The following is a 27,988-nucleotide window of genomic DNA, read 5'->3' on the forward strand; positions in this document are numbered from 1 at the left end:
GATCCCAAGAGATGATCTGGAGGACATCTCACTAGCTCTGAGCTGTCAGTATCCCGTATCATTCCAACTTGAGTTGCTGTGCATAAAATTATCTGGACGTCCGCAGCAGAATCAGCTAGTGTTAAAATACCTGCAGTGTGTTTACCAAGCCTGAGAGGAGGAGCTGAACTGCAGGCCGAGAGCGAAGCAGAGCCAGAGAAAGAGAGATAAGGCTAAAAAAGCGAAGGGGAAAGTGCAGTCATTCGCAGGGACTTTGAGCCCCATATATAGCTGCCAACTATTTACTCGGTGAGGTCATTTCCTTTAGGACGACAGAAAGGCAACTTAAGTGACTTGCAATCAAGTGTCCATATATATTTTTTTTTTATCTTGAAAATGCCCTTTCTTTTGCTTGCCCTCAACAATCACTCCCTGTACTTGCAGCTGCCAAGTAAGTCCAGCACTTCAGTCAGCAGTGGTCCGCTGCCAAATAATGATCACTACAGTTTGCACAAGGGGAAGGTTGCTGAGACTTCAGGTTACGCTTGATCGAATGCTGATAGAGGCAATACAGTGATTTGCAGTTTATGTAACCACAGTGCACGGTGGCGTTAAAGAATCATTTCTGTGAGTTTTGCTGGCTGGTCTGTTCTTTTTTGGAAGCTGGGGTGAATCGGGGCTTCTCTGCAGACGGCAGCATCTCGGCTCCTTAATTCAAAATGTCAGAGTACAATAGTGTAGGGTCGGCTGTCTCTAAAGGAAGGTGACTGAGCTTCCTCCACACATGCTGCAGATTCCTCCTGGTCTTCAGGGAAGCCAACCCACTGCTCCCTGGCACGTCTTAATACATTACCTTCATGCCGGTTAAAAAGCACAACCCTGAATTGAATTACTGAGATTCTTTTACTAAGCCGCTGTTGAGAAGACTAAATAATAAGATTAAATAATAGTCAACAGTGCAGCTTCCTATGATGTGTTATTTTTTTGCTGTTGCTATGCCACAATAGCAGGGGATATGTGATTCATTATTTACCGAATATAAGCCTGTGAGCAATTATCAAGGCATTTTAAGTATGCATGCTTTTATTCCACCTGCAAAAAAGGACATCTCTGAGCCCTGAGTGTTTGTGTGTTTGAATCCCACCCTGAGCAGCAAAAACTTCTTGATCCCAGCGACAGCAGCACAGAGGCAGCTAAAAATGGAAAACTGCAGCCTGTTCTCTCCTACGCATGCTTCCCACTCAACTTTTGTCTCAAACACTCAACACCTCTCTCTCTGCGGCTCGTGAGCAGGAAGTAAACAGCACCGACGTTCAAATAAGTATTCTGTTAGATGTTTCAAAGGAAGCGGGAACAGACCAGGAGAGCTTCGAGCTGTGTGGGGAGGGGACGTCCAAGGGGCCCCCGAGCTGGATGGGGCCCATTAAAAGGGGTGAGGTGATGCTATTTAAGATAGACCCGACAGTGTGTTTGCCCTCTGTCAGGTTCAGTTAGGGGGCCCCGAGTTTCAAACACCACCCTGAGAACGCAAAGACGTTTACAGCCAAAGTAGGCGACACTAAACCCTGTTGGCTCAGAATCAGAGTTAAGAGCTAGAAATGATCATTCACTGGATTACATCGAGAATAAGACTGAACATTATGACTTCAGCTCTCGTTTTGGGAAAACAGGGTTAATCTAAAGAGTCAGAAGGCCTTCTTTCAGTCATTCTGTACACTGGTGGAATGGAAGGATTTTTCCACTGTCTTATGCAACTTTAGATCATCACAAGCCTCACCAAAGGCATCTGTCTCCTGTACTTCTTTACCAGACGCAATTTGAGTGGTTTCTCTACTGTGAAGTATCGGTCTTTTGCCAAGTGACATAATTTTACTTCGAAAAGCAAGATTTAATAAATGGTTCCTCTTTGCCTCAGTATCTACCCTGATATATGTAGCTATCAGTAGAGAAAGTGACGCTCTTTCAGCATCCATAAATAACACCTGACAATCAGACTGTCCTTGGCATTCTATTCCACGTCATTAGCTGAACTGCTGAACAAATCATCAGACGTGGGCGGCAAACAAGAGGTCTGGAATCAGGCAAGTCTGTAGTCTGTTGGTCAAAAAAAATGCATAAATCCTATACTATGTCACATAAGGGGCTGCAGAACCAAAGCTGACTCAATCCTCCACAGGCAAACATGGGGATGTGAAACTGTGCTCATTACCGACTGAAAAATCTATGAAACGCTCACAATTTCTGACCTCTGCACCTCAGAGGGGGAAAAAATGCAGGAAATGCACCAGCTCACTTCCCTTCAGGTTAAGTGAGGAAAGCAAAATAGAAAAGCTTTAGAGTGGAATAAGAGAGAGACACACACTGTGAGCGGATGAGAATGATTATGTTTCTGTACTGCTTGGATTTAAAGGTCACATTTTAGATGGTGTGAGTCTATTCACTTTACAACATTTCATCTTATCAGTTGATGATGCCAAAGCTATGCACACTGTCTGTCTGGTCCAGACAGGTGGAAACCTTTGAGCCTGGTTCTGCTGGTGGTTTCTTCCTGTTAAAAGGGTGTTTTGTTCTACCACAAAGGCAATCTTTGGATTTGCTGGGTTTCCCTCCGTAATATAATATCGGAGTTAATTGGGCATTTGCTGTTTGTGCCAATAAGCTTTGAAAGAATGTCAATAATTGATCACAAGGCCATCTCTTGATTGCTTTTGTTCTTATTTATTTTACTATGATGGTCCTCTTGTGTTTTATCCTTTGAACTGTGGTTATTTTATTGTGTTGTTTTGCCCCTTTGGAATTAAAACCTGCATTTTAATGACCTAGTTTTAGAAAGGTGCTATATAAACAAAGTTATTTGTATTATTATTAGAATATTGTATTGTCTTGACCTTAATTTGTCAACTGCACTAACGTGACTGAATATAAAAGAGACCTGAAGACTTTAGTGAATGACGTCATAAACTGAAAAATTTAAGGCAGATGAAAGTCTAAAAATGTTGCACAAAATGTTCCACAGTTGGTTTGACAGCATCCTGTTAACAGATCAACGTGTGATGCCCAGATAAGTGAGCAGATACTGCAGGTGATACTACAGAGGTTCAGTGGGCCCAGGGCTGGAGTTCAGGTTGGAAATATTTGTCTCCCTGATCAGACCAAATGGGACATTCTCCACTAGTTAATCCTAATCTGTAGACACGCTTCAAAGAGCCCCAAACTGCACTGTCTGCACCCAGTCTTAACTATTAATCAGGCCTGTCTACAGCCTATCCCCAGGGCTCATCTGCTCCTGGCTGCTTTAATAAATTAGAGTATTATGGTGAGCTGTGTGATCTAAAGACGGAGGGTAAACCTGACAGGAGAAGAATAAAAAGTAAATGAATTTTTGTCTGACACGAAAACAATGCTAGCAGCTAATAATATGTGGATATTAAGACCCAAATATAGCAAAAAAGTAAAATAAAATAGATAATAATTATACATACACTACGAGTCAAAAGTTTCTCGAATGGGAATTTGTGTCCAAACTTTTGACTGTTATATATATATATATACCCAAATATAGAAAAAATAGCAAAAAAATAAATAAAATAAGTATATAACCAAATGCAGAAAACAAAACATTTTTTAAAATGTATATATCTGAATATAGAAAAAATTCGCAAAAAATAAAAATATGTATATAACGAAATAAAGAAAAAGATAGCAAAAATAAAAATATGTATATACCCAAATATAAAAATAAATGAGCAGACAAATAAAGCTTTAAAAATTATATATATATATATATATATATATATATATATATATATATATATATCCAAAAATAGGAAAAATTACCAAAAAATAAGCTAAAGTTATATATACATACACACAAATAATATTGGAGTATAAAGTAGCAGTATATAGTAGTGTAGTATATATAGTATTTTTGCTACAGTAGGTATTACGGGGTTAAAAAGGTTAAAAAGGTAGAAATGCCTTAAATGCCAGCAGCTCAACGTTACCTAACTATGTGCATACGTGTCTAGTGAACAGTCAACATGGCATCATTAATAATCTATGAGGTGGATCCCACCGGACTTACCAGCAAACTTTCCAGGTTTATGGCAGATCTGGGGTCTCTGATCATGTCCTCCAGCTTCTTCAGCCGAACTTCCATCCTCCTCTCGGCGCCCAGAGACATGACTGCGGCGTCGGTGTCGAAGCTGACTTGAAAATATGAGGAGTTTTTTTTTTTTTTTTTTTTCCAAAGTGTGTGAGTTTACATGTGAACCCTCTTTGTTCGTGGCTAATGGCCGTGGGCCTAGCGGAGCAGCCCTGGGCTCTCAGCCCACCCAACTCGCCTCCGACAGGAATAGTGTGCACAATGAGGAGAAAATATTCCCAAAGCTACACACTCACGAAACTTGCCAAGTGAGCGGGCCTCCGGTTAGCGAGCTGTGAGCTAACAAACACGACGTTTAGCCGGAGTTATCCACTCCCGGTCACTGGAAGATGCATTTTCCCAACTCGGCGATAAAGTTTGAATTTGGAGATAGCAGCAACAGGGCGTTTTCTCCCCCTCTCCTCCCCTTTCCCCGTGGATTGTGGCCGCTTGTAAACGCTTCGGACCAAACTCCAGCCCATTCAGCGGCGTGTGGAGTCCGTTAGAAGCGGAGTTTATCCTCAGTGCTGCCACAAGTCATCCGAAAGAGCAATACTGTCTGTTCTCCCGCGCTGAATTTTTAATAAGTACTCGCTCTCTTCCTGGACTTCTCGCATTTTCGCATTTGTCCTCCTCGTCTTGTCCTCGTTTCGGGCGGTAGTCACGAAAAAAATAAGTTTTATTCGCTGAGCAAAGTCCTCCGGCGGCTGAATTGTTCACCGTTTACACTCACATCTACACACCAACACACACACTGCTGGAGACTCTCCTCCCCCTGACATCAACACATCGAGGACTCAGTTACCCAGAAGCCACCTCTCCTGTCCTCCAGCTCCCACATATTGAAAAAAATAAATAAAAATACGACTGTCTATAAAATCATTCATTTTAAACCCGTAAGACCCAAATATATATAAAAAAAATTGCAGAAGAATAAATTAAGCATATATATTTCTGTGTAGAAAACAAATGAACAAAAAATGTTTTAAACTAAAGTAAATTCTATAATATTTATAATGTAATATATATAATTATATATGAGCTCAGTTATCGAAGAAAAATATCTAAAAATAAATAAAACTTAAAAATTATATATATATATATATATATATATATACAGTGCCTTGCGAAAGTATTCGGCCCCCTTGAACTTTTCAACCTTTCGCCACATTTCAGGCTTCAAACATAAAGATATAAAATTTTAATTTTTTGTCAAGAATCAACAACAATTGGGACACAATCGTGAAGTGGAATGAAATTTATTGGATATTTTATACTTTTTTAACAAATAAAAAACTGAAAAGTGGGGTGTGCAATATTATTCGGCCCCTTTACTTTCAGTGCAGCAAACTCACTCCAGAAGTTCAGTGAGGATCTCTGAATGATCCAATGTTGTCCTAAATGACTGATGATGATAAATAGAATCCACCTGTGTGTAATCAAGTCTCCGTATAAATGCACCTGCTCTGTGATAGTCTCAGGGTTCTGTTTAAAGTGCAGAGAGCATCATGAAGACCAAGGAACACACCAGGCAGGTCCCAGATACTGTTGTGGAGAAGTTTAAAGCCGGATTTGGATACAAAAGATTTCCCAAGCTTTAAACATCTCAAGGAGCACGGTGCAAGCAATCATATTGAAATGGAAGGAGTATCAGACCACTGCAAATCTACCAAGACCCGGCCTTCCCTCTAAACTTTGACCTGGAACAAGGAGAAGACTGATCAGAGATGCAGCCAAGAGGCCCATGATCACTCTGGATGAACTGCAGAGATCTACAGCTGAGGTGGGAGAGTCTGTCCATAGGACAACAATCAGCCGTACACTGCACAAATCTGGCCTTTATGGAAGAGTGGCAAGAAGAAAGCCATTTCTCAATGATATCCATAAAAAGTCTCGTTTGAAGTTTGCCACAAGCCACCTGGGAGACACACCAAACATGTGGAAGAAGGTGCTCTGGTCAGATGAAACCAAAATCCAACTTTTTGGCCACAATGCAAAACGATCTGTTTGGCGTAAAAGCAACACAGCTCATCACCCTGAACACACCATCCCCACTGTCAAACATGGTGGTGGCAGCCTCATGGTTTGGGCCTGCTTTTCTTCAGCAGGGACAGGGAAGATGGTTAAAACTGATGGGAAGATGAATGGAGCCAAATACAGGACCATTGTGGAAGAAAACCTGTTGGAGTCTGCAAAAGACCTGAGACTGGGACGGAGATTTATCTTCCAACAGGACAATGATCCAAACCATAAAGCCAAATCTACAATGGAATGGTTCACAAATAAACATATCCAGGTGTTAGAATGGCCAAGTCAAAGTCCAGACCTGAATCCAATCGAGAATCTGTGGGCAGAGCTGAAGACTGCTGTTCACAAACGCTCTCCATCCAACCTCACTGAGCTCGAGCTGTTTTGCAAGGAAGAATGGGCAAGAATTTCAGTCTCTGGATGTGCAAAACTGATAGAGACATACCCCAAGCGACTTGCAGCTGTAATTGCAGCAAAAGGTGGCGCTACAAAGTATTAATGCAAGGGGGCCGAATAATATTGCACACCCCACTTTTCAGGTTTTTATTTGTTAAAAAAGTTTAAAATATCCAATATATTTCGTTCCACTTCACGATTGTGTCCCACTTGTTGTTGATTCTTGACAAAAAATTACAATTTTCTATCTTTATGTTTGAAGCCTGAAATGTGGCGAAAGGTTGAAAAGTTCAAGGGGGCCGAAAACTTTCACAAGGCACTGTATATATATATATATATATATAGAGAGAGAGAGAGAGAGAGAGAGAAATTAGCAAAAAAAAAATACATATATATATCCATCCATCCATCCTCCATTCACCGCTTTATCCTCACTAGGGTCGCGGGGGGTGCTGAAGCCTATCCCAGCTGACTCGGGCGAAGGCAGAGGACACCCTGGACAGGTCGCCAGTCTGTCGCAGGCCTACATATACAGACAAACAATCACACTCGCATTCACATCTCCGGACATTTTAGAGTCATCAATTAACCTCAGCATATTTTTGGACTGTGGGAGGAAGCCGGAGTGCCCGGAGAAAACCCACACATGCTCAGGGAGAACATGCAAACTCCATGCAGAAAGATCCCAGGCCCACCCTGGGATTCGAACCAGGGATCTTCTTGCTGGAAGGCGAAAGTGCTAATCACTACTGCACTGAGCAGCCCATATACATACATATATATATATATATATATATATATTTGCAATTCTCTCTATATTTGGGTTTATATAAACTCAAATATATATATATATATATATATATATATATATATATATATATATTTGGGTTTATATAAACTCAAATATATATATATATATATTTACCCAAATGTAGAATACAAATGAGCAAAAAATGTTTTATTAAGACTTAAATTAAATTATAGATAACAATATATATTATTTTATATATGTGTGTGTGTGTCTACATATATGAGTATATTTTTTGAAGAAAAAAGTCATTATACTCTGATTCCACCTTCTTAAATATAATTATTTTTCTCATTTCTTAGCTTCATTCCTCCTCTCTGGTATCAGTCTTTTGTGTTGTAAGCAAAAAATGACATTTGTTATTAGACTTTGAGAATTACTCATCGACACTTTGTACAATTATTTGACATCCTCTTAATTGATTCACTGATTAAACACCATTAAACACTAAGTACTGTGGTAATTGATTAATCAGTTTTAGTATTTTTGCAAGAAAATATTCTTAAATGGGAATGTTTTCTGATTTCTTGCCTCCTTTCTGACCGCAAAGTAAATTTCTTTGGGTTGCAGACAAAACAAGAAATTTGTCACGTTAGGCATTGGGAAACACTGATCGATATTTCTTTTACCATTTTTCTGACAATCGATTAATTGTCAACTGTTTAACAAACACCAGTTTTTCTGAAAATAATCGGTTGACATGATGTCGACAGAAAAACTGTTTCTGTTTTCTTTTCTCCTCTATGGCAGCAAATGGAATATATTTGAGCTGTAACATTAGTTGTAGCCCTGGTAAAAACAAGCACAGTTAATTCTGGAACATCAATAAAATTGGAAAAAAGGGTGCAGTTTTGTCATTGTCATAATTTCATGCCATCTAATGAAACAAATTCCATAGCAACACCAACATATTCTGAGCTTTTTCAGACTGAAGGTCAACCACCGGACTTCATGGAAATCTATCTTCTGCATGTGATCAACTAATCATCCAAAATGTAATCTGCTCTCTGTATTTTCTCAAATAATGCCTATCTACAATATTTATTTGATCGGTTTGTGGCTGCAGTTTGCACGCACCTGGGCATTTAATAGTATTAGAGTAGAATTGAACAGACACCTCCATCCCATCTAGGAGGCTGTTCACCAGAATGTTCTAAAACTGATCTTCATCCTCTCTGTGTCTTATACAGGATGGGACAAAAGTAGGCTCACAGTTGTATTTGCTTCTCGTTTCAGATCTAATTTATCCAAACCAGTGTCCCATATCCCTTATTCACATTTTGGAAATGTTATTAAGCTATTTCTTACAATTTTGGGTTTGATTTTTATGGGTTTTTATGCATTTTTTTTTACAGGGATTATGAACAATTTCAAACATAACTAAATCAAGAGCAAAGAAAGTGGAGACTAAAGCAGAATTGGAAGTGTAAAAACACCGAGCAGGTAAAGGCGCCTTTAACACTCCAATAAAATAAGAGTTTTTTTCAAAAATCTAAAGTGCTTACCTACTAAGTGTGAGTTTACTTTGGGCCCACACTGCACATTCATACTCGGTTGCTCTTTTTCTACACACCATTGCACAACATTTAACAGATCCAGATGACTGCTCCTTGATATGAGATGTGAAAATATGCTACAAAGTGCAAAATATTGACTCCACTTATTGCCTAAAACATTTCTTTGTTGCATGTACACGAAGTGATGCACCAATCAGCTCCTTTTTGTTGCATCCTTTGCATCTAACAGAACATAAAGAACATAAAAAAATATTTGTTTTTTTTACTTTTACTAAAAAATGCATGCAAGATACATCCCATGGACTTCAAAATTACCTTAATTATACACACGTGGACAAAATTGTTGGTACCCCTCAGTTAAAGAAGGAAAAACCCACAATTCTCACTGAAATCACTTGAAACTCACAAAAGTAACAATAAATAAAAATGTATTGAAAATTAAATAATCAAAATCAGCCAACACTTTTGAATTGTTGATTAACATAATTATTTAAAAAAACAAACTAATGAAATAGGGCTGGACAAAAATGATGGTACCCATAACTTAATATTTTGTTGCACAACCTTTTGAGGCAATCACTGCAATTAAACGATTTCTGTATTTGTCAATGAGCGTTCTGCAGCTGTCAACAGGTATTTTGGCCCACTCCTCATGAGCAAACAGCTCCAGTTGTCTCAGGTTTGATGGGTGTCTTCTCCAAATGGCATGTTTCAGCTCCTTCCACATATGTTCAATGGGATTCAGATCTGGGCTCATAGAAGGCCACTTTAGAATAGTCCAACGCTTTTCTCTCAGCCATTCTTGGGTGTTTTTGGCTGTGTGTTTTGGATGGTTGTCCTGTTGGAAGACCCATGACCTGCGACTGAGACCAAGCTTTCTGACACTAGGCAGCACATTTCTCTCCAGAATGCCTTGATAGTCTTCAGATTTCATCGTACCTTGCACACTTTCAAGACACCCTGTGCCAGATGCAGCAAAGCAGCCCCAAAACATTACTGAGCCTCCTCCATGTTTCACCGTAGGGACAGTGTTCTTTTCTTCGTATGCTTGGTTTTTGAGTCTATGAACATAGAGTTGATGTGCCTTACCAAAAAGCTCCAGTTTGGTCTCATCTGTCCAAAGGACATTCTCCCAGAAGCTTTGTGGCTTGTCAACATGCATTTTTGCAAATTCCAGTCTGGCTTTTTTATGAGTTTTTTTCAGCAGTGGTGTCCTCCTTGGTCGTCTCCCATGAAGTCCACTTTGGTTCAAACAACGACGAATGGTACGATCTGACACTGATGTACCTTGGCCTTGGAGTTCACCTTTAATTTCTTTGGATACAATTCGAACGATCCGTCTCTTCAATTTGTCATCAATTTTCCTCTTGCGGCCACGTCCAGGGAGGTTGGCTACTGTCCCGTGGGTCTTGAACTTCTGAATAATATGAGCCACTGTTGTCACAGGAACTTCAAGCTGTTTAGAGATGGTCTTATAGCCTTTACCTTTAAGATGTTTGTCTATCATTTTTTTTCGGATGTCCTGGGACAATTCTCTCCTTCGCTTTCTGTTGTCCATGTTCAGTGTGGTACACACCTTTTCACCAAACAGCAGGGTGACTACTTGTCTCCCTTTAAATAGGCAGACTGACTGATTATGAGTTTGGAAACACCTGTGATGTCAATTAAATGACACACCTGAGTTAATCATGTCACTCTGGTCAAATAGTTTTCAATCTTTTATAGAGGTACCATCATTTTTGTCCAGGCCTGTTTCATTAGTTTGTTTTTTTAAATAATTATGTTAATCAACAATTCAAAAGTAATGGCTGTTTTTGATTATTTAATTTTCAATAAATTTTTATTTATTGTTACTTTTGTGAGTTTCAAGTGATTTCAGTGAGAATTGTGGGTTTTTCCTTCTTTAACTGAGGGGTACCAACAATTTTGTCCACGTGTGTATATTGACCCGGACCATTTCTGAGTCATTTTGGACAATCTTTTTATCAATGTCACAAGTTTTATGTCAGCGTGGATTTTGTCTCCTTATTTTGAATCATTTTTGTGACTTTGGGATCATTTTTTAATCATTTAGGACAAATTTCATGTCATTCTGGACTAATTTTCCCTAATTATGGATCATTTTCAAGTCCTTCTGAACGGGCTAGTATACAATTGTGTAACTTTTTGTAAACATAGTTGATATTTTAGTGACATCCAGTCATTTTTTTTATTAATAAGTGATTGTTTCCATAATAAATAATTATGGAGTTTGTAAATACATGATCATAAAGAACATAAAAAACTTTTTGTTTTATTTACTTTAAATACAAATGCATACAGGACATATCCCATTTATTTTATTTTATTTAACCTTTATTTAACCAGGTAAAAGACCCATTGAGATCGAGACCTCTTTCACAAGGGTGACCTGGCCAAGAGAGGCAGCAGCAACCGTCAAAGTAACCAAAACAGACAGACAACAATAACAACAAGCATTAAAGTATTAAATACAAGTAATTAGATACATAAAATACAGGAGTCATATTTACAAAAATCATTTAAGATTTTTGTACCTTAAAATAGAGCGGAAAGCCTCCAATGAAACAAATTTTGACAACTTCAATTTGGATTGGAGGGCATTCCAAGCAGAGGGAGCAGAGTAACTGAAAGCTTTTCTACCCATTTCAGTTCGAACACGATGAACAGAGAGATGTAAAATGTCATAACATCTTAGGGCGTAACAGCTTCTAGTTCTCTGAAGAAGAGTGCATAAATAAGTGGGACCCACGCCAAGAAGTGCTTTGTAAACCAGAGTCATCCAGTGTGTATATCGTCTTACGTTACCCGTGGACTTCAAAAGCCCCTCAACTGTATATTGACCCAATTCCTTACATTTATCTGCCCCTTATTAGCACCTACCTCATTTAAAAATGCTTTGTTTTCTCCTCTCAGGCTGATTAATATCATCACTGCTCCTATATTTCTTTTAATAATCCACTGTGTCTCTCTTGAGGTTGCTGTCGTGTCTTTTGTGTTCTGTTTCATTTTGTTTTGAGTGATTCAATCCTGAAATTACAAATAGGACAAAAAAAGTTTCATTTTTGCCTTGTGTTTGTTTTTTGTCACTGTGAGAGCTTTTGCTACTATAAATGTGTCTGAAGAGGCAGCTGAACCACAGATACATTCTTTCACCTTACTCAAACGTGGAGGTCGGAGCTTTATTAGAGTAGCTGTTGTTCCACTCTCCCTTTCAGTGATGCAGTGCAGCATTCATTCAACTTGTAGCTATTTGCATGTGTCATTCAGTACAGAGCATTTCCTGGGAAAAACTCTGCACCGCTAACAGGAAGTGATCCAGTTTTGCATTTTCTTTATTTGGAGCTGTTCGTTTGCATGACGATGAACAGCGTCGGCAGTGGAAGAGATAAACACAGGCGCCACCTACAGAAGCAGAAATGTTTCCAAGCAAGAAGTCGCCATAGCAACAGATATATTGTTTGTTTTGCAGGTGATATATGGGAAATGCGGTCCAGAATAGCACGATGATGATCTGCTGGAGACACAGCTGTGGATCACTTCCCGTCTGATCTTTTAAATGATTAAACTAAATCCTGTCTCATCACTTAGAGCGTGATAAATAAAGCACCAGCTTGACATCCATCACACTGAACTGTTCTTACCTCTTTGTGAGTCTTACTGAATCATAACTTTCCTAAAGGGTAAATATGTTCTCTGTGACACATGACCTGTGCATGAGTTGATCATCTGCACCACCAGGACAGCTGAATGTCCTGCTCATTTAGAAAGCACGTCGCCCTTCCGCTGTGGAAAGTTTCAGTCTTAGTTAAGACTGCATTCAGAATGGATCATACTGGCTTGTTTATGTCCATTATAAATACACAGTTAGTCTTAATGCTAGTGTTTTCGTCTCACATGATGCATTCTGTGTGGATGCTTGCATTTCTGATTACCAGTAATATTAATGATAGTAATAATAATAATCTCATTACTCACTGTCTAATTACTAGCTATTATTACTTGGTGATCGAGGTTAGGACTGACCTCACATGACTAGACTTCTGTTTGACCTGGTGTCACAGGGCCCAGTAAACCGATGTGCTCTGATTTCTAAAGTAGCAATCAGAGGTGAGAGAACCAAACAAACTGCATCCCTGCTGGCTGTGCTCACACCTCAGAAAATACTGATCTTTGTCACTATCTGTTTAGACTCAAACAGGTTCATTATTGTGAGTATGAATGACTCAGTTCCCAGTTTCAGTGCATGTGTCCATGAACAAGATACTGCAGGAGGGTCAATACAGAATTACTGGACTTTTTGGACCATAGTAGACAGGTATCATAATTGACATTTTTGCTGTTTTCAGACCTAAAATCAACATAGTTGCGTATACCCAAACACCACATGGCATTTTTAGAGAAGTATTCTTCTAAATATTATACATACGGTTGATTAAAATTGAAATTGAAAGTCATTTATAAAGATATTGTAGTAAATCTATTGACTATATTAAATAACTCAGAAAGCCTTGGAGTCTGGCCAGTCTTTTCTTCAGGAGGAATTGACATCATGTGGAGCAGGTCATGTGATCTGGAATTAATACACTTCCTTGAGAGGTGTTTTTGAAATGGTGACTTAGTGGAAAGTCCATCCATTCATCCTCTATCCACCGCTTTATCCTCACTAGGGTCGCGGGGGGTGCTGGAGCCTATCCCAGCTGACTCGGGCGAAGGCAGGGGACACCCTGGACAGGTCACCAGTCTGTCACAGGGCTACATATACAGACAAACAATCACACTCACATTCACACCTACGGGCAATTTAGAGTTATCAATTAACCTCAGCATATTTTTGGACTGTGGGAGGAAGCCAGAGTACCTGGAGGAAACCCATGCATGCACAGGGAGAACATGCAAACTCCATGCAGAAAGATCCCAGGCCCAGGCCGGGATTTGAACCGGGGATGTTCTTGCTGCAAGGCGAAAGTGCTAACCACTACTCCACTGTGCAGCCCCAAATGGCTCAATGAGACACAAAATTTTCAAAAAAAAAAGAGACAAAACGACCACAAACAGACTGGTAATGACCAAAAATGACCACAGAGAGACACAAACTGACAAAGAAACACAAACTGACCAAAAAAGGCAGAAGAAAACACAAAATGACTCAATGAGACACATAATTATCATATAAAGAAACAAAATGCCAAGAGACACACAAAATAACTACAAAAATTGCAACATGACCACAAAACACCTAAAATGACAACAAACAGACTGAAAATGGCCACAAAAAGGCACAAAATGACACAAACTGGCACAAAATGACCACAAAAGACCTAAAATACCCACAAAAGGGAATGAAAATGACCAAAAAAAGCAACAAAATGAGCACAGAGAAACAAAATGACTAGTGATATCCAGTCATTTTTTATTAAGTGATTGTTTCCATAATAAATAATTATGGAATTTGTAAAGACATGATCATAATGAACATAATAAACATTAATTTGTTTTAACTTTTAATAAAATTGTATGCAAGATATATCCCATGCACTTCAAAAATCCTTCAATTCCACATTGACCCGTATGAATTTATTCACAGCAGACGTTTTACTGATTGAAGGAGAAGCAAAGATGTTACCAACACCATTAAAGATGATTCAGTTCCAATCTAGTATCCCCAGAACTCACAACAATGTGACAGTGAGCGACGTGATATTTAGTTTATTTTATTACGCATATCAATCCTGTTGAATAAGTTCTAATGATGCAGAACAGCCAAAGAAGAATCAATGTCAGCAACAGTGAATAATCAGTATTTGTATGACGATAAACATAACGATAAGATGATAAAGATGACATGAATTGCATCATTTGGATTGCAAAAACAACAAATGATGGAAACGTTTACATACCGTGTATAATATAGGCCCTATGAGGGCAATATGTTGACTGTATTTACTACAGTAGTGGTGAGAAAAACATAAGGAATGCCCGACAGAATTATGCAAACATTATATTATCATAAATGTTATAAATGTATTCTCTGAATCATCAGGTTGTCATGGTATTTTGTTCCATCCATCCAAGTATACAGGGTTACAAAACACCAGTAGTTAAATCGGTTTGCTTCATTTCCAACTATCACCAGCACAGAAACAGCTAATAGTGAATGTATTGTGCTCATCGGTTGTGTATTTATGTCCTTCTATGAGAAAATCCAGAGTTTTCTCTCCCAGTTGATGAGGGGACCACTACTTGTAGAATCCATAAGATGGCGCTAGAGACCATTAAATCCCAATTTCTCCTCTGTAGAGCTGTGACTTACCAGACAGAGACTGATTTGACAAATGACATCTACACCGTTATATTATGAAAACTACCGACTGTTTTAGGAGGTATATTTGAACCAGATAACTGCTGACTGTCACTGCTTTATGTCTTCAATAGATTTTTTTATTACATTTTGCTGTCTTTCTTTAGTCCCTCTTCACACATGTGTAAATGATATTCTTAGCACTGCTTGGGGGCTAATTGCTTGTAAGAACTAATTACAACTAATTGTTGGTGGAGTTTCTTTTCTTTTCTTTTTTTTTACTTGACCCCGTGTTAGCCATGAATGTTTAAATAATATAACCAAAGCGAAGCCAATTATGAATCATTGAATATTCTAAAATGTGTTTAAGCACTTCATTGATTTTGCATTAAATATTCAAAACATTTTGACTGTAAGGATGGTTATATTTGACTGGTCCTATGGAGATTTTTTTTTGTTTGCTTGCATCTTAACCTTTATTTTAAATAAACCACTGAGCATTTGGTGCTAGTGGCTACAGGATCCTCTTTAATACTTAAAGAACAATACCTCTGATTCTCGGTAATCTGTAGTAAATGGACCGAATCTTTCATATGTAATTTCACTTTAAGTTCCTACATATTAAACACATATAGAAGAAGAAGCAGAAATATGTTTACGATTGTTATTTTGTACAGAAATGTGTCCTTTAAGCCAGGAGTGTCAAACATGCGGCCCGTGCGCCAAAACCGGCCCTCCAGAGGGTCCAATCAAAATGTAATAAATGACAGAAAATACATTAACTTCGGATTGTAACTTAGTAAAACAATACATTTAAAATTCTAGACCATGACAAGTTGTTTTGATCATAATGTAAAATACTAAGTTATTCATTGTTCATTTGTTGTTTTGTGTCTTTTTTTTTTTGCAATATTATGTCTGTGTTTTTTTCTTTTTTGTGAGATTTTTGTCATTAACTCATGTTTTTTGTCATTGTCTTTCTTGTTTTTGTCGTTTTGTGTTTCCATTTTGTCTTGCTTGTGTTTTTTTGGAAGATTTTTTTGTCGTTTTGTTCCTTTTTTGTCATTTTTTTGTTTCATTAGAGTCCATTTTTTGTTCTTTTGTACATTTTTTGTCTAATTTTTGGTCTCTTTTCTGTTTTGTTTCATGTTGTTTGTCTCATTTTTGTTGTTTTGTGTCTTGTTTTGTTTTTGTTTTTTGTCATTTTGTGTTTCCTTTTTGTCTCACTTGTGTTGTTTGTCCATTTTTTGTCCTGTTTTTGTTGCTTTTTTTGGCTTATTTTTTTTTCTGACTTGTCATTTTGATCACAAAGTAAAATACTAAATCATTCAGTTCCAGAAAGCTGTGACTAAACGTTGTTTCTTTGTAAACACTCTGTGATCTGGAAGTTTTAACGTATAAATCATAAACTGAGGCTGAATGTTGTTGAAATTTAAGGTTTTTTTCAGAAATGTCAGGTTGTTCATGATTTTTTGTCAAAAGATAATTCCTTAAATGTGAACATTTTCAGAACATACTTTTTTTATTTACACAAAACCAGAGGAAACATGTGGAGTTGGGGTTATTTATAGGTTGTTATGCTGGTCACTGGAGATCAAACTGGGCTGAATGTGGAACCTGAACTAAGATGAATTTGACAGTCCTGCTTTAAGCTGCATGATTTTTCCTCAGTGTTTCTTCTAAAGATTTTATTGCAGAACTGATAAATGTGACACCTCTGAAATCACATGCAACATATTGTGATTTTCACAGGGTGACTGGGTGTTTCCTGCTGTGCTGTTAGTTGTGATAAAGAGACAAATCAATTCGAAACATCCTAATGAATACTGTTAAAGGACCGTCTGTAGGTTTTATGCTCTGATACTCTCTTATAAACTAACTCAGCGTCGTCTGCGTGTGCGTAAGTTCTTCGTACACAGAGATATGTTTGAACAGATATGACCCGTGTGAAACAGAGTTGTGTGTGCCTCTTATTTATTTGTCTTCATGGGCAATTCACTGAATAAAACAAATACTGTTACAACACAAAAAAGGATTATTTCCAAAGCAATTTTGGCCACATGTTATGTACATGTTACAACGTCATAATAAAAAGAGCTCCTCACTGTTTTCTCCGTTTTAATAATTAAAAAAGCATTTCACTGTTCACCAGCCATTTACATTGGAATTGAATGCTCAAGTCAAACCACCTTCACTTTTTTTTTATTATTTGCAAATGCAAAACTTCTCAACAATAAATAATACTATAAAATGTACACAAAAAGATTGACAGTCCACCACGAGTTAAAACGTTGAACAGATTGGATGTTTAGGAACAAGGAACTTGGGAGGAGGGTTTTCTTCTTAGCAAAAATGTGACGGTCCATACAAGTTACAGAAAATGCTGATCATCTATACATTGACACTAGCAAGATAACAAAGTTGTTGTTTCTGGTATATTTCTTTTTGTACAAAGAAGGGAGAGTCTTCTTTACAAGCGAGCATCATTGTCTTAACTGTAGAGATTATACAAGCAAGAGTTAAGGCAACTTCTCTGTTGTTTTTGAAAAGTAACATGAAGTCGTATCATGTTTTTATTCTGTCTGTGGACCACTCGTTTCTATTAGGTTTGGAGTTAGTTGTCATTGCATAATTCAGGCTGTTGACCAGGCCTGGAGTCCATCATCACAAAAAAAGGAATGCTGGAGATTTGTCACGAGTCTGGTTGCCATCACAACGACTGATTCTGTGGTCCAGGATTTCCACATGAGCGTTATTCTTTCATACCTTCAGTACCTGCCTCAGCCGGGGACAGTAGACTGCTAGTAACGCCAACACAGCATGGTGCAGATTGGAAACGGACATAATTGGGCACGTTGTCGTCGTCTGAGTGTGTCTGCATGTGTGTGTGCAAAGGTGTCAAGCAGGAGAAAAAGCAGACATGACAACGGATTGTGGTTAGTTCCTCATTAAAATCAAGCCCTCTCAACCTTTTTAATCAGCCTGAAACTTGTGGTTTGGGAGAGCGACCTACTTAGAGAAAGTCTGGGAGATCAGCTACTAGTTGGGCTAAATAAAAAAAAAAAAATAGCAAATTTGGCCTGATGGTGGCACCAGAAGAAAGGTCAAGAAAAGGTCAACAAAACAATTAGCATTTCTTCTCCAGGAAGGGATTTTAAAAGAATAATTTAACATTTGGGGGAAATGCTAAATGGCTTTCTTGCAGCAGTGTGCAGTTTGCATGTTCTCCCTGTGTCTGGGTGGGTTTTCTCTGGTGCTTCCTCAGACCAAGGACAAGGTTGATTAGTGATTCTAAACAGGCTGTAGTTGTGAGTGTGCATGCTATTTGTCTCTTTGTGTTGCTACAGATGGACTGGTGACCTGTCCAGAGATCATCCTGTCTCTTATATAGATCCATATAGGTTATGGATTGATGGATGGACTGCCTTGTACACAGTTACTGCTTTCATATCTGTCCAAGAAGCATTAAAATGGATTGGTTAGCTTTGGACAGAGACTTTATGCTAAGCTACACTGCTAACTATAGGGTTGATTTTGGCAAGAAAGCGAACAAGCGTATTTCAGAAGATGTTTTTTGATGAAAACATGATATCATGGCCTGGGGATGGCACTATAAGGGCCCAAAATCCTGGCCACAGCCCTGGTTTTGGGTTCAATTATTTAGACAGCAAAGACCACATTAGCCCTAAATTTAGTGCTGTCAGTACCCAGAAAGTAGAGAGAAATCTCGATTTTAGAACACAACAGTTCATAAAACAGTTAAAATTAAAAGAAAAGAACCTGTTTTTGTGATATAAATTGTGATTTTCAAATTGTTGTGCATCTGGAAAACTAAGAAAGTATTAGAGAAAAAATATTACCTCCACCAAAACTCAAATGCAGCTGAGCAGACAAAGCAGACGAGACAGAAGCAGGTGGCTCAAACAGACCATTTTCGCTGCCTTTGCTTGCAGAGAAATGAAGCGGGGGGAAAGGAAGTGCTCTAAGTGACACCAAAGCTGGGCCTTGGCAGGCGGTAGGCTGAGCCTAAATGCCTGACTAACAGGCAGCAGATAGGGTTGCACTCTGCTTGTTCTGAGTCAACACTCAGCTGGGCTCTCTGCTTGCACCTGCCTCACACACAAACACGTACACCAAGTTACAACACACCCGCTATGTGACATGAGTATGTATGTTTGTTACGTGTGAATAACTGTATGAGTAATTGTTGGGCCTCATTTGGAGTCAGTGTGAATCACACAATGTCTCACCGTGACAGAAAGAAAGAAAACAAAGGGTTCAGGACAAACAGTGAGATCTGGCTGCAAAGCAATGCCCACATCTAATGTAAGGCCTGACTGAGGGGGACTTTGCGTTGTCTTTTTTAATCAGAATTGTATTTGTTTTAATGAGCGTGTCACATCATAGGTCTTTACGGGCTGAGTAAACCAAAAAGAGTGTTAACAGTAACACTGCTTCTGGCATCCACTTGTGTTTTCCTGTAGCTTCCATTATTTTTTCTTGAAATAAGTGCTTTTTATTTTGGCAACTATGAATTATCTGGTCAGATCTTCAGTTTGAAATCCCATTTCCATTGAAAACAAGGTGACATATTTTGTTTCAACACACCAGAGGCCTTTGGCATATGATAATACCTTGTCTCACACTGGTACAATGTACCTCCTCCATAGGAGTGTAAACTAAATGCTGGCATTGTTTCATGGCGTCCCAGCTCTCGGGCTTTAGTGTAACTGGATCAGATCAAACTGGACGGGCGACAGTTGTGTTGCATTTCCTTAAACTGCCCCAGAAGGCTGTACACAGAGCATGACATTGAGTCAAGGACAAGACTGGCTTTATAATCTGACTTTTTAAAAAAAGTTACTTGGCAGGATTAGTGGACAAGCGAGAGGCAACGTGTTCCAAATTATTGCCAAAATGAATTTGTCTTCAGTGTGTTTATTATGGAAATATTTCTGTTGTGTTACTTCAGCAGTTTTCCTCTAGGTCCCAAAAGAATAATTTATGAAAGAGCTGGCTTCCCTCTGCCCCCTCTAAATTCAGCGCAGTCAGTCTCAAACTAACCCATGACAGGAACATCACTGGTAATGTATTATAGAAAAGATTAAGTACTAGCCTGCGGTAGCAAGTACCCGTTGCAGGTTGGCAGAGTTTCCACATTGCCATGCCATCTCAGTTCTGTTGGTGGTGCAGTAAGCCTTGAAATGTTGTCAGACAGCAGAGGCCTACTGCTACTATAGCACGACTCTGCGTTTAAGGAGAGGAACGGCATTCCAAATGGTTTAAAAATGTCAATAATAGGAATGACAGGAACAGTATCATGACAGCTGCGTCTCGTTCTGGTGTCACAATATCTCTAAATTCAGTGAAGTTTAAGAGCAAACAAATAGATGCCAAAGGAAAATGGCAGCGACTGCATGATTCCACCCACATACTGTTACTTGCTGGTGAAGGTTAACAATATCTCCAGTTTGCTGATTCAGTAAGAATAACTCTCAACACAACTGAAGGGTATTTCACGTCCAAGGACAGTTTTCCAGCCTCTCACTGACAGATCTCTATACACTGCCCTTCAGTCAGACTGCATTAATTGTATTCAGACTTGTTTTTTCAGTTGCCACGCACCAGAATCACCCAGAACACTCGGTGTCAGCTTGGCAAGTACATTTTTGCTGGTTGTGGACAAGAATAGGCCAAGAAGATTCTTTTTTTTGCCAGCTCTGTGGCTCTGCCGACTTTGTGGAATGAGTTTAGTGGCAAGATGGGTGAAAAGAAATGAACAATTACTGAAGCAGAGATTTTGTAGCTGTTCTCTTTCAACAGGCTGGACCGAAGCTTTTCACTGAGAGACGGAAATCTGTCCTTGGGGCTCCTTCACTGATTTCCAGCTTTGAATATCAGACACTACAGTGCGTTCCATAGTTAAAGTCAACACAGAGAGTCGCTGTTAGATAGGGAGGGTGGATGGAGTCTGAGGGGCAGTGTGGGCTGAGAGTCTAAATGAGGAGAGAAGCAGCGGGGTAAAGTCCTGCTGTTGCAGGAATATACTGTCTTCAGTTCAAAGGTCAATTAGTCCTGCTGGCCATGACATCCAGTCTGTGGAAGTGGAGTCCATCAGAAGGTCTGTCACACAGAGAAAAGAGTCCTGTTGGCTCTACTATGATACACGTTGTCACGTTTGCTTAGACTCTCATCAGTCATCGAAGGCGATTTGTGGTGCTGGTAGACTGGACGATGGGTGAGGACGAGGACAATGTGTGTGTGTGCGTGTGCGTGTGTGTGTGTTCACGTGAGGAGTGGTGCAGTTGGTGGGATTTGGAGGTGGGGGGTGGACAAGTGAGCGTCGTTGATGGCACTGCGGTCCTCAGAGCATCCATCTGTGAAACAGAGTGGGAGGAGAATTAGACTGAGTCAAAGCTGTTTTGGGTAAAGTTGATGCATGAATCCAAGCAGGCAGCTCCACCTTTAATTTAAAGGTAAGTGGGAGAAAAAGGGGTGTTCAGCTTACAGAAAGAAAGGGTTTGGTGTTGAAGCTACTGAGGATCAAACTGAAGCACATGCAGATTTTAGGCAGTGCTTCCTAATTTGGGGTTTATTCTCTCTGGTACTCGCAATCAGTATCAGCTTGAGGACACTTTTGGGCAAATAAAGGATGAAATATTCAGCATCTGCTTCTTTGGTGCCATAAATTTTACATAATGTTTTAGGTATTTCAGAATGAATGCCTTGTGATATTGCAGGCAAGTGGGAAAGGTGAGACAGAGCATTTAGCATTTTATATTCTCCCATATCAATAATCATAAATAGTGTATCTCCCAGTCGTTTGAAGATTACAGTGCTTTACTTCTGTGCATTTCAGCGGCTGGTTTGCTTTAAGCAGTTCTAACGGTGTATGAGATTTGATTTCCATCTTTTGTCCTTGCTAATTAATCTTATTCACAGCACTCGCCTCATGTTACCACAACCTGAATTGGTCTTCAATTGCTCTTGAATACAATTTCATTTAATTAATAACTCGAGGAGAGCATCATTAAATTTAGTATTAATGTGCTGAATAAATCCTTTGACATGAAAGACATCCCATTTACATTCTGAAGCTCACAGACATAATCTGCCAGTCACAGGAAAGCAACAAGTACTCTTCATATGAAATGAGAGAAATGTACACGCTCACATGGAAAAATATGTTTGGTAAATTCCTCTGTTGGCTAAATACATGGTCAAGGAAGAAACTGATAAAAACACAAACAGAACATCTAGCATGTTGCCAGTTTTAATGACAGGATTATTAGGATATTCCATCCATTATCTATACTAATCCTCATTAGGGTCAAGGAGAGACGTATAGAAATAAACAATCAGACTCGCATTCACACCTACAGACAATTTAGAGTCACTAATTAACCTCAGCATATTTTTGGACTGCGGGAGGAAGCTGGAGAACCCGGAGAAAACCCACGCCTGCACAGAGAGAACATGCTAGCTCCGTGTAGAAAGATGTTGGGAATTCAGGGACGTGAACCTGGTATGCTCCAGCTGCAAGGCGACAGTGCTACCCACTACTCCACTGTGCAGCTCTGTTAGGATATATGCATATATATCTGCATAGGATATAAGCATTTAGGTTAACTATTCCAGCCTGCATCATGTAGAAGTACTTAAGGTAAAGTCAGGAATTCAAATCCAACACAAATTTCATCAAATTCAGAACGTGTGCTCATTCTCTGTGTGAACTGAAATAAAATTGTCTCAAAGTTACTCAAACTGGTCCACACAATCCACACTATGCTAGCATGTCTAATGCATGTTTGAGCTTGTACAGGGTGCAGTATGAGTGAGAGGGACCGTAAACTCAACTAAATAAAAACTCTAGGTTATTTTCCATTCCAGGAAACTTTGAGTGTGCTTCAGCTGCAGGAACCTCTCCTGAAGAACCTCTTTTAGGGCTGAGAGAGAAAAACAACTACAGGCCTTTAAAAGCTGCTGTGCTGATTGCTTAAAGACTAAGAACAGAAATACTGGATGATTAAACTTAGCAAGGACAACAAGCAACATATTTTCTGTCCTCGCGATGTCCTTCCCATCTGCACTTAAACATCGGCAACAACAAATTTGCCATATTATAGCTATGCTAAGACAAAACATAGTATTCGCTCCATTATTCCATTTCCTCAGACTGAGATTCAGATTCAGAAAGTTTTATTTGTCCCCAGGAGGCAATTTAAAAGGCACGTAGAGTAGGCAGTGCAACAATAAGAAACTGAGTCAAAAACACAGAAATCATAGATAACTAACATAAATAAAACAAATAGGGATAAATATATATACAAATATAGAACTTATGTGCTCATGGGGTTTGAGTTAAATCTACTAACTAGTATTTGTCGTGCAGATGGAGATGATGTATCCTACACCACAATAAAAACACAAAGGCTGATGGGGCAGATTACAGGACCATTTCTGAAAACGTTCACTCCTCCTAGCGTCTCCTCCCAATGTTCTTGCAGTGGAAAATCATCTTATGTAAATATGCTACCTCGCAAAATATCTACAATCTTTCACCTAATTCACAGACTCCACATTTAACTAAACCTTTTTAGATGTGCTGGTTCATTTAATCTTATCCCTAACAGGCTTCTTGACATATTCTCTCCTGGTTCAATAACCCTTTTAGAGCATTTTCAGAATCAGTACCTTCGAGTGCCCCTCCAGGTGACATTCAAATACATCTGCACACCGTCTGTCCCCGTAGACTTAATGCTCGGGAACACGCAGTCTGATTTTATTTTTGGATGATAATTCAGCTGATGCTCATTTGACCTCTTCCAGACTGACAGTATGAGGGCACACTGCATCAACCCTTGAGCCTCACATTCTAAAATCCTGATTAAATGATCAACCTTATTGTGCCATTTCAGAATAACAAGACATAAAATAACCCTGCGGAACTTTACGGATTTGAAGATTATAAGCCTAAATAGGAATCGCAAACAGCTCATTAAGGAACATTTTAGAGGTGAAGGATAGCATTTTGAATAGTTCAATGGCACATTCAAGTTTAGTGAGAGACATTTGAAACATCAAAACAGAGTGATAATTTGATGGGCACCCTAATGTGAATTATAAAATGTCACTGAATAAATCTGTGTGAATCTCTACTTACAGACGGAGTGTTCACAAAAGTGTGGAACGACACTGAGGGGAACTCACCTCATTTGTTTTGATTGCGAATTCGCAGACACCTCCTCTTCAGCGGCGGCTCCAGCTCAGGACTCCCAGCTGCTGATAACGGCGCACTGATGGAGCAGGACAGGATGGCCGTCTTGTCAGGGGCGGGCTTTGGCACAGGCTGGATGACGACGCAGCCTCCAGTCGACAGCAGCGGCAGGGCGTAGGCGTGCTCGCCCTCCTCCAAGTTGGAGTCAGGATCTGGCTTACCCTCCACTGTGTCCACGATCTCGTCTTGTGCCGAGACCCGCTTTCCTGGCTCCCATTCACCCACTGAGCAATTGTTCTCTTTCAGTGCCTCGTGCTCCAGGTCGCCGTTAGCTGTCTGCTCCTCTGCCTTTCCTTCTCCTGAAACACCGTCTCCTCCTGGGTCAGGGCAAGACTCAAATGCAGGAGTGAGAAGTGAATGCCATCCTGTACCATTGACTATTACGTTACATGGGGCAGCGGGGCTAGTTTGGTGCTGGGGCTGGGTCCGTAATGTACTGGGTAAGGGTGGTGTGGTAAGGTTGGAGACACAGGGATTTAGCTGGATCAGTGGAGGGTCAGCTTTGCCAGAGGGGCTGTTGTTGTTGGAAGATGGGGCTGATGATTCCAGTGTGTTAGGGTGTGTGGTAGCTTCTGGCTCCGTTGCGCTGAGGAGGCCCTGTGAAATAAGAGTCTCATCCCCACTATCACGATTGCCCTTCCCTTCCCTCCCCAGTCCAGCAGCTGGTGGAGATCTTGATTCAGCCTCTGCCTCTACTTTGACCTGGACCCCAGGTAGCATCCTGTGAATAACCTGCTGCTGGCATGACCTTTGGCCCACAGTCAGATCAATAACTCCATCCATCAGTCCAGGGCCAGTGGACAGACAAAGGTTACCTGAATTATCCTCTGCCTTCACAGTCAAGTCCACTAATGTTGTCCTGCTTCTTTCTGAGCGTACAGGAGAGGCACGCTCCCCACTAGTTGACTCCATCTTCTGCTCCCCTCTGTCACCTACAGAGGAACCTGGAGAGTGAGGCCCAGAGGCTGAAGCTTCTGAGGACTCTGGAGCACTGCGGACAGAACCACTGCTCTCAGGTTGGTCCCTGGACGTTTTGGGGTTGAAGGGAATTGGGATTGGAATAGGGATTGGGACTGGTAGGGGTACAATGACAGGGTAAGGGACCAAGAGAGTTGGCGGGGGTACCAATGGGGCCAAGGATGGCATGCCAAAGTTCATCATTGGGGGCAAAGGGATGGGTCCATTGGGCATCATGTTGACTGGGGGGAAAGGGGGCAGGCCTGGCATGGGGATGCCAGGATGTGGGGGGATCATGGCAGGGTTGGGATTGGATGAGGGGTGGACATGTGGAGAGAGCAAAGGCCTGTGCATCGGACTTGATGCTGGGCCTAGGGTCCTAGGGGGAGGCGGTGGGCCGATCCCAGGGATCATGGGGTTTGACAGCGGGCTGTTGGGTCCTGCTGGATGACCAGAGGGTCGAAGAAACGGTGGACGAATCTGCTGCATCATTTGATGCTCCATGAACAGAGGCAGGGGCATAGGTCCTCGGGGTGTCATCACCATAGGAGGGCTACCAGAGGGAACCCCAACTGGTGGATGCAAAGAATGAACGGGCGGAGGGGGAAGTGTAGGGCTCTCATGGGGCCTGGGTGTGGGGATTTTGGCTGAAGAGGAGGAGGACGGAGAGCAGACAGCGGTCGTGTCTGAGGGTGAGGTGGCAGAAGAAGTAGAAGGAGCCAAAGCAGAGGTGGTGGACGGCCCCCCAGGTGAGGGAGCTTTTCGCCGTAGATCCGATAATGGCGTTCCCCAGGATTCAGGAGTGAGCAGCTGTACACCTCCACTACACTCTGGCTTACCTTCCCCAGCAGCACCATGTCCTGGGTTACACAGCGCTCCAGGCAGGGCGGCCTGGGTCTCCTTGTAGAAAATGTCCATTTTATATTGGTTCAGGCATTTGGCACTGCAGAACTGCAGCCTCCGCTCACCAGCACCAAAGTCCAGGTACTCCTTAGTGTGGCGAATATGTTTGCACCAGTCACACACCTGCAAGACAACACACACATAACACACATACAGTGTCAGCACCTGTCAGCCTGCATACAAAAGAGTTGTAATTTATTTTTGATGAAATACAACACAATCTTGTCTGAAGTACCACGATAAAGAAGAAGCTCAGCCTCCGCACCATCTGGAGATAAGCCCATTTAAAAAAAGATTCTTCTTAAGGATACTGATGCTGTTTCTAAATACATTTATACATCTGTTAAGACAAAACACTGTACTGTCAAGTCTGTATAAATGCACTTGTCTATATTCAATTTATGTAATGTATGGGTTTGTGCATGCATTTGCTGCTAAGTGTCATTGCAATGACTTTGTCTCTAACTTTCGGTCCTAACAAGGAATGCACATTTACACCTTCTGTTGGCAATAAAGACACTCAGTCTCATTTACCCACAGGTCCCTCAGAGACCAGCAGCTCAAGCACAACAAGATAAAGAGTGGTTTTAAATGCCTGATACTGAATTTTGCAGCAACTAGTAAACAGATATTACAGTTAAGTCAGGCCAGCCGCTTGAAGGTAAACTGCGTCATGATGAACTGAAAACTCATGCTGCTTTTTCATTTAATGCTCACAGTTTCTATCAAAAAAGACAGCTATGTTTGCAAACTCCAATGAGATATTTACCACATTGTTGTTGTGATTTTCTCATTAATGTGGATGTCTGGCTGTATGTACATAATGTGATTATCTTTCAACAGAAGCAGTGATTTTTACAAAAACTGCCTGACTTATTTAAAACACTAATTTATAAGTGTGAGGTTTTGGTGTCAATTAATTTAAATCAGAGCAAGAGCTTCTTCTTTTTTTTAAAAGAAGATATCTGTGTCAGCTCCTTTGGGACAAACGTGTTACTTCCTGCACACAAAATGACAAAATGACGAGGAGGCATGTTGTGATGGAAAGTAGTACAAAAGTATATTCCCTTTAAGAGGATAATCTACAAAAAAGTCACATTAGGATTATTAAATTGTGGTCAAAGGCAGTAGTAGCATTTTCAATGAGGTAATTTAGCTTGTTTCTCATGTGGTGCTTTAAGGCACCACATTCTGTATGCAGGAAGCAAACCAGAGATGGATCCTAACATGTGCAGGCTCAATTGAAAAGTTGTCTTTCTTAGTCACTGCAGTGGCAAAGATCCCAAAACACCCGGCTGCACTGTTTCATCAACACTATACACCTTTTCAGTGCAAAACGAGCAAATTTTTCTTGGGGAAGAAAATGAATGTGACCCTGGTAGAGCTGATGCCAGTGGGCGAGCCCTGAACACGGCGTTACTCGTCAGGCCACACACAGCTCACTCTGTCAGCTCTGGGAGGAGTGGCAGGTCCTCGCTGGAGATAATTAAGGCATTAATCAGTTGTCAGACCCTTCAACGACATCCATCCATCACACAGACCCTTAAGCCCCCCTGCAGAATGTTAATAAGTTGAGGGATGCAACCGGAAGGTGGATAAACTCCTTTTGCACGCTGCATAGCAACATTGGTCTATTTGGCAGGATCAAGTCTGGCAGCAG

General features: G+C 40.3%; 2 protein-coding genes across 5 annotated transcripts in view; both read right to left on the reverse strand.

The window, feature by feature from the left end:
- rock2a (rho-associated, coiled-coil containing protein kinase 2a) overlaps positions 1 to 4,906 on the reverse strand; it is a 55,239-nt gene extending 50,333 nt beyond the window's left edge. Inside the window, exon 1 of the mRNA XM_022192975.2 lies at positions 4,064 to 4,906. Coding sequence (XP_022048667.1) covers positions 4,064 to 4,162 — 99 coding nt within the window. The 5' untranslated portion in view covers positions 4,163 to 4,906. The remainder of the gene's footprint in view (positions 1 to 4,063) is intronic.
- Positions 4,907 to 17,148: 12,242 nt separating this feature from the next.
- Positions 17,149 to 27,988, reverse strand: part of sobpa (sine oculis binding protein homolog (Drosophila) a) — a 60,502-nt gene continuing 49,662 nt past the window's right edge. For all 4 annotated transcript variants that reach the window (XM_022192972.2, XM_022192971.2, XM_051947885.1 and 1 more), the window contains 2 exons: positions 24,402 to 26,451; positions 17,149 to 21,568 (listed from right to left, as the gene is read on the reverse strand). In XM_022192972.2, the coding sequence (XP_022048664.1) occupies positions 24,403 to 26,451 (2,049 nt within the window). In that variant the 3' untranslated portion in view covers positions 17,149 to 21,568; position 24,402. The remainder of the gene's footprint in view (positions 21,569 to 24,401; positions 26,452 to 27,988) is intronic.

Source organism: Acanthochromis polyacanthus, chromosome 1 (assembly GCF_021347895.1).
Source record: "Acanthochromis polyacanthus isolate Apoly-LR-REF ecotype Palm Island chromosome 1, KAUST_Apoly_ChrSc, whole genome shotgun sequence".
In the NCBI taxonomy this organism is placed as follows: domain Eukaryota; kingdom Metazoa; phylum Chordata; class Actinopteri; family Pomacentridae; genus Acanthochromis; species Acanthochromis polyacanthus.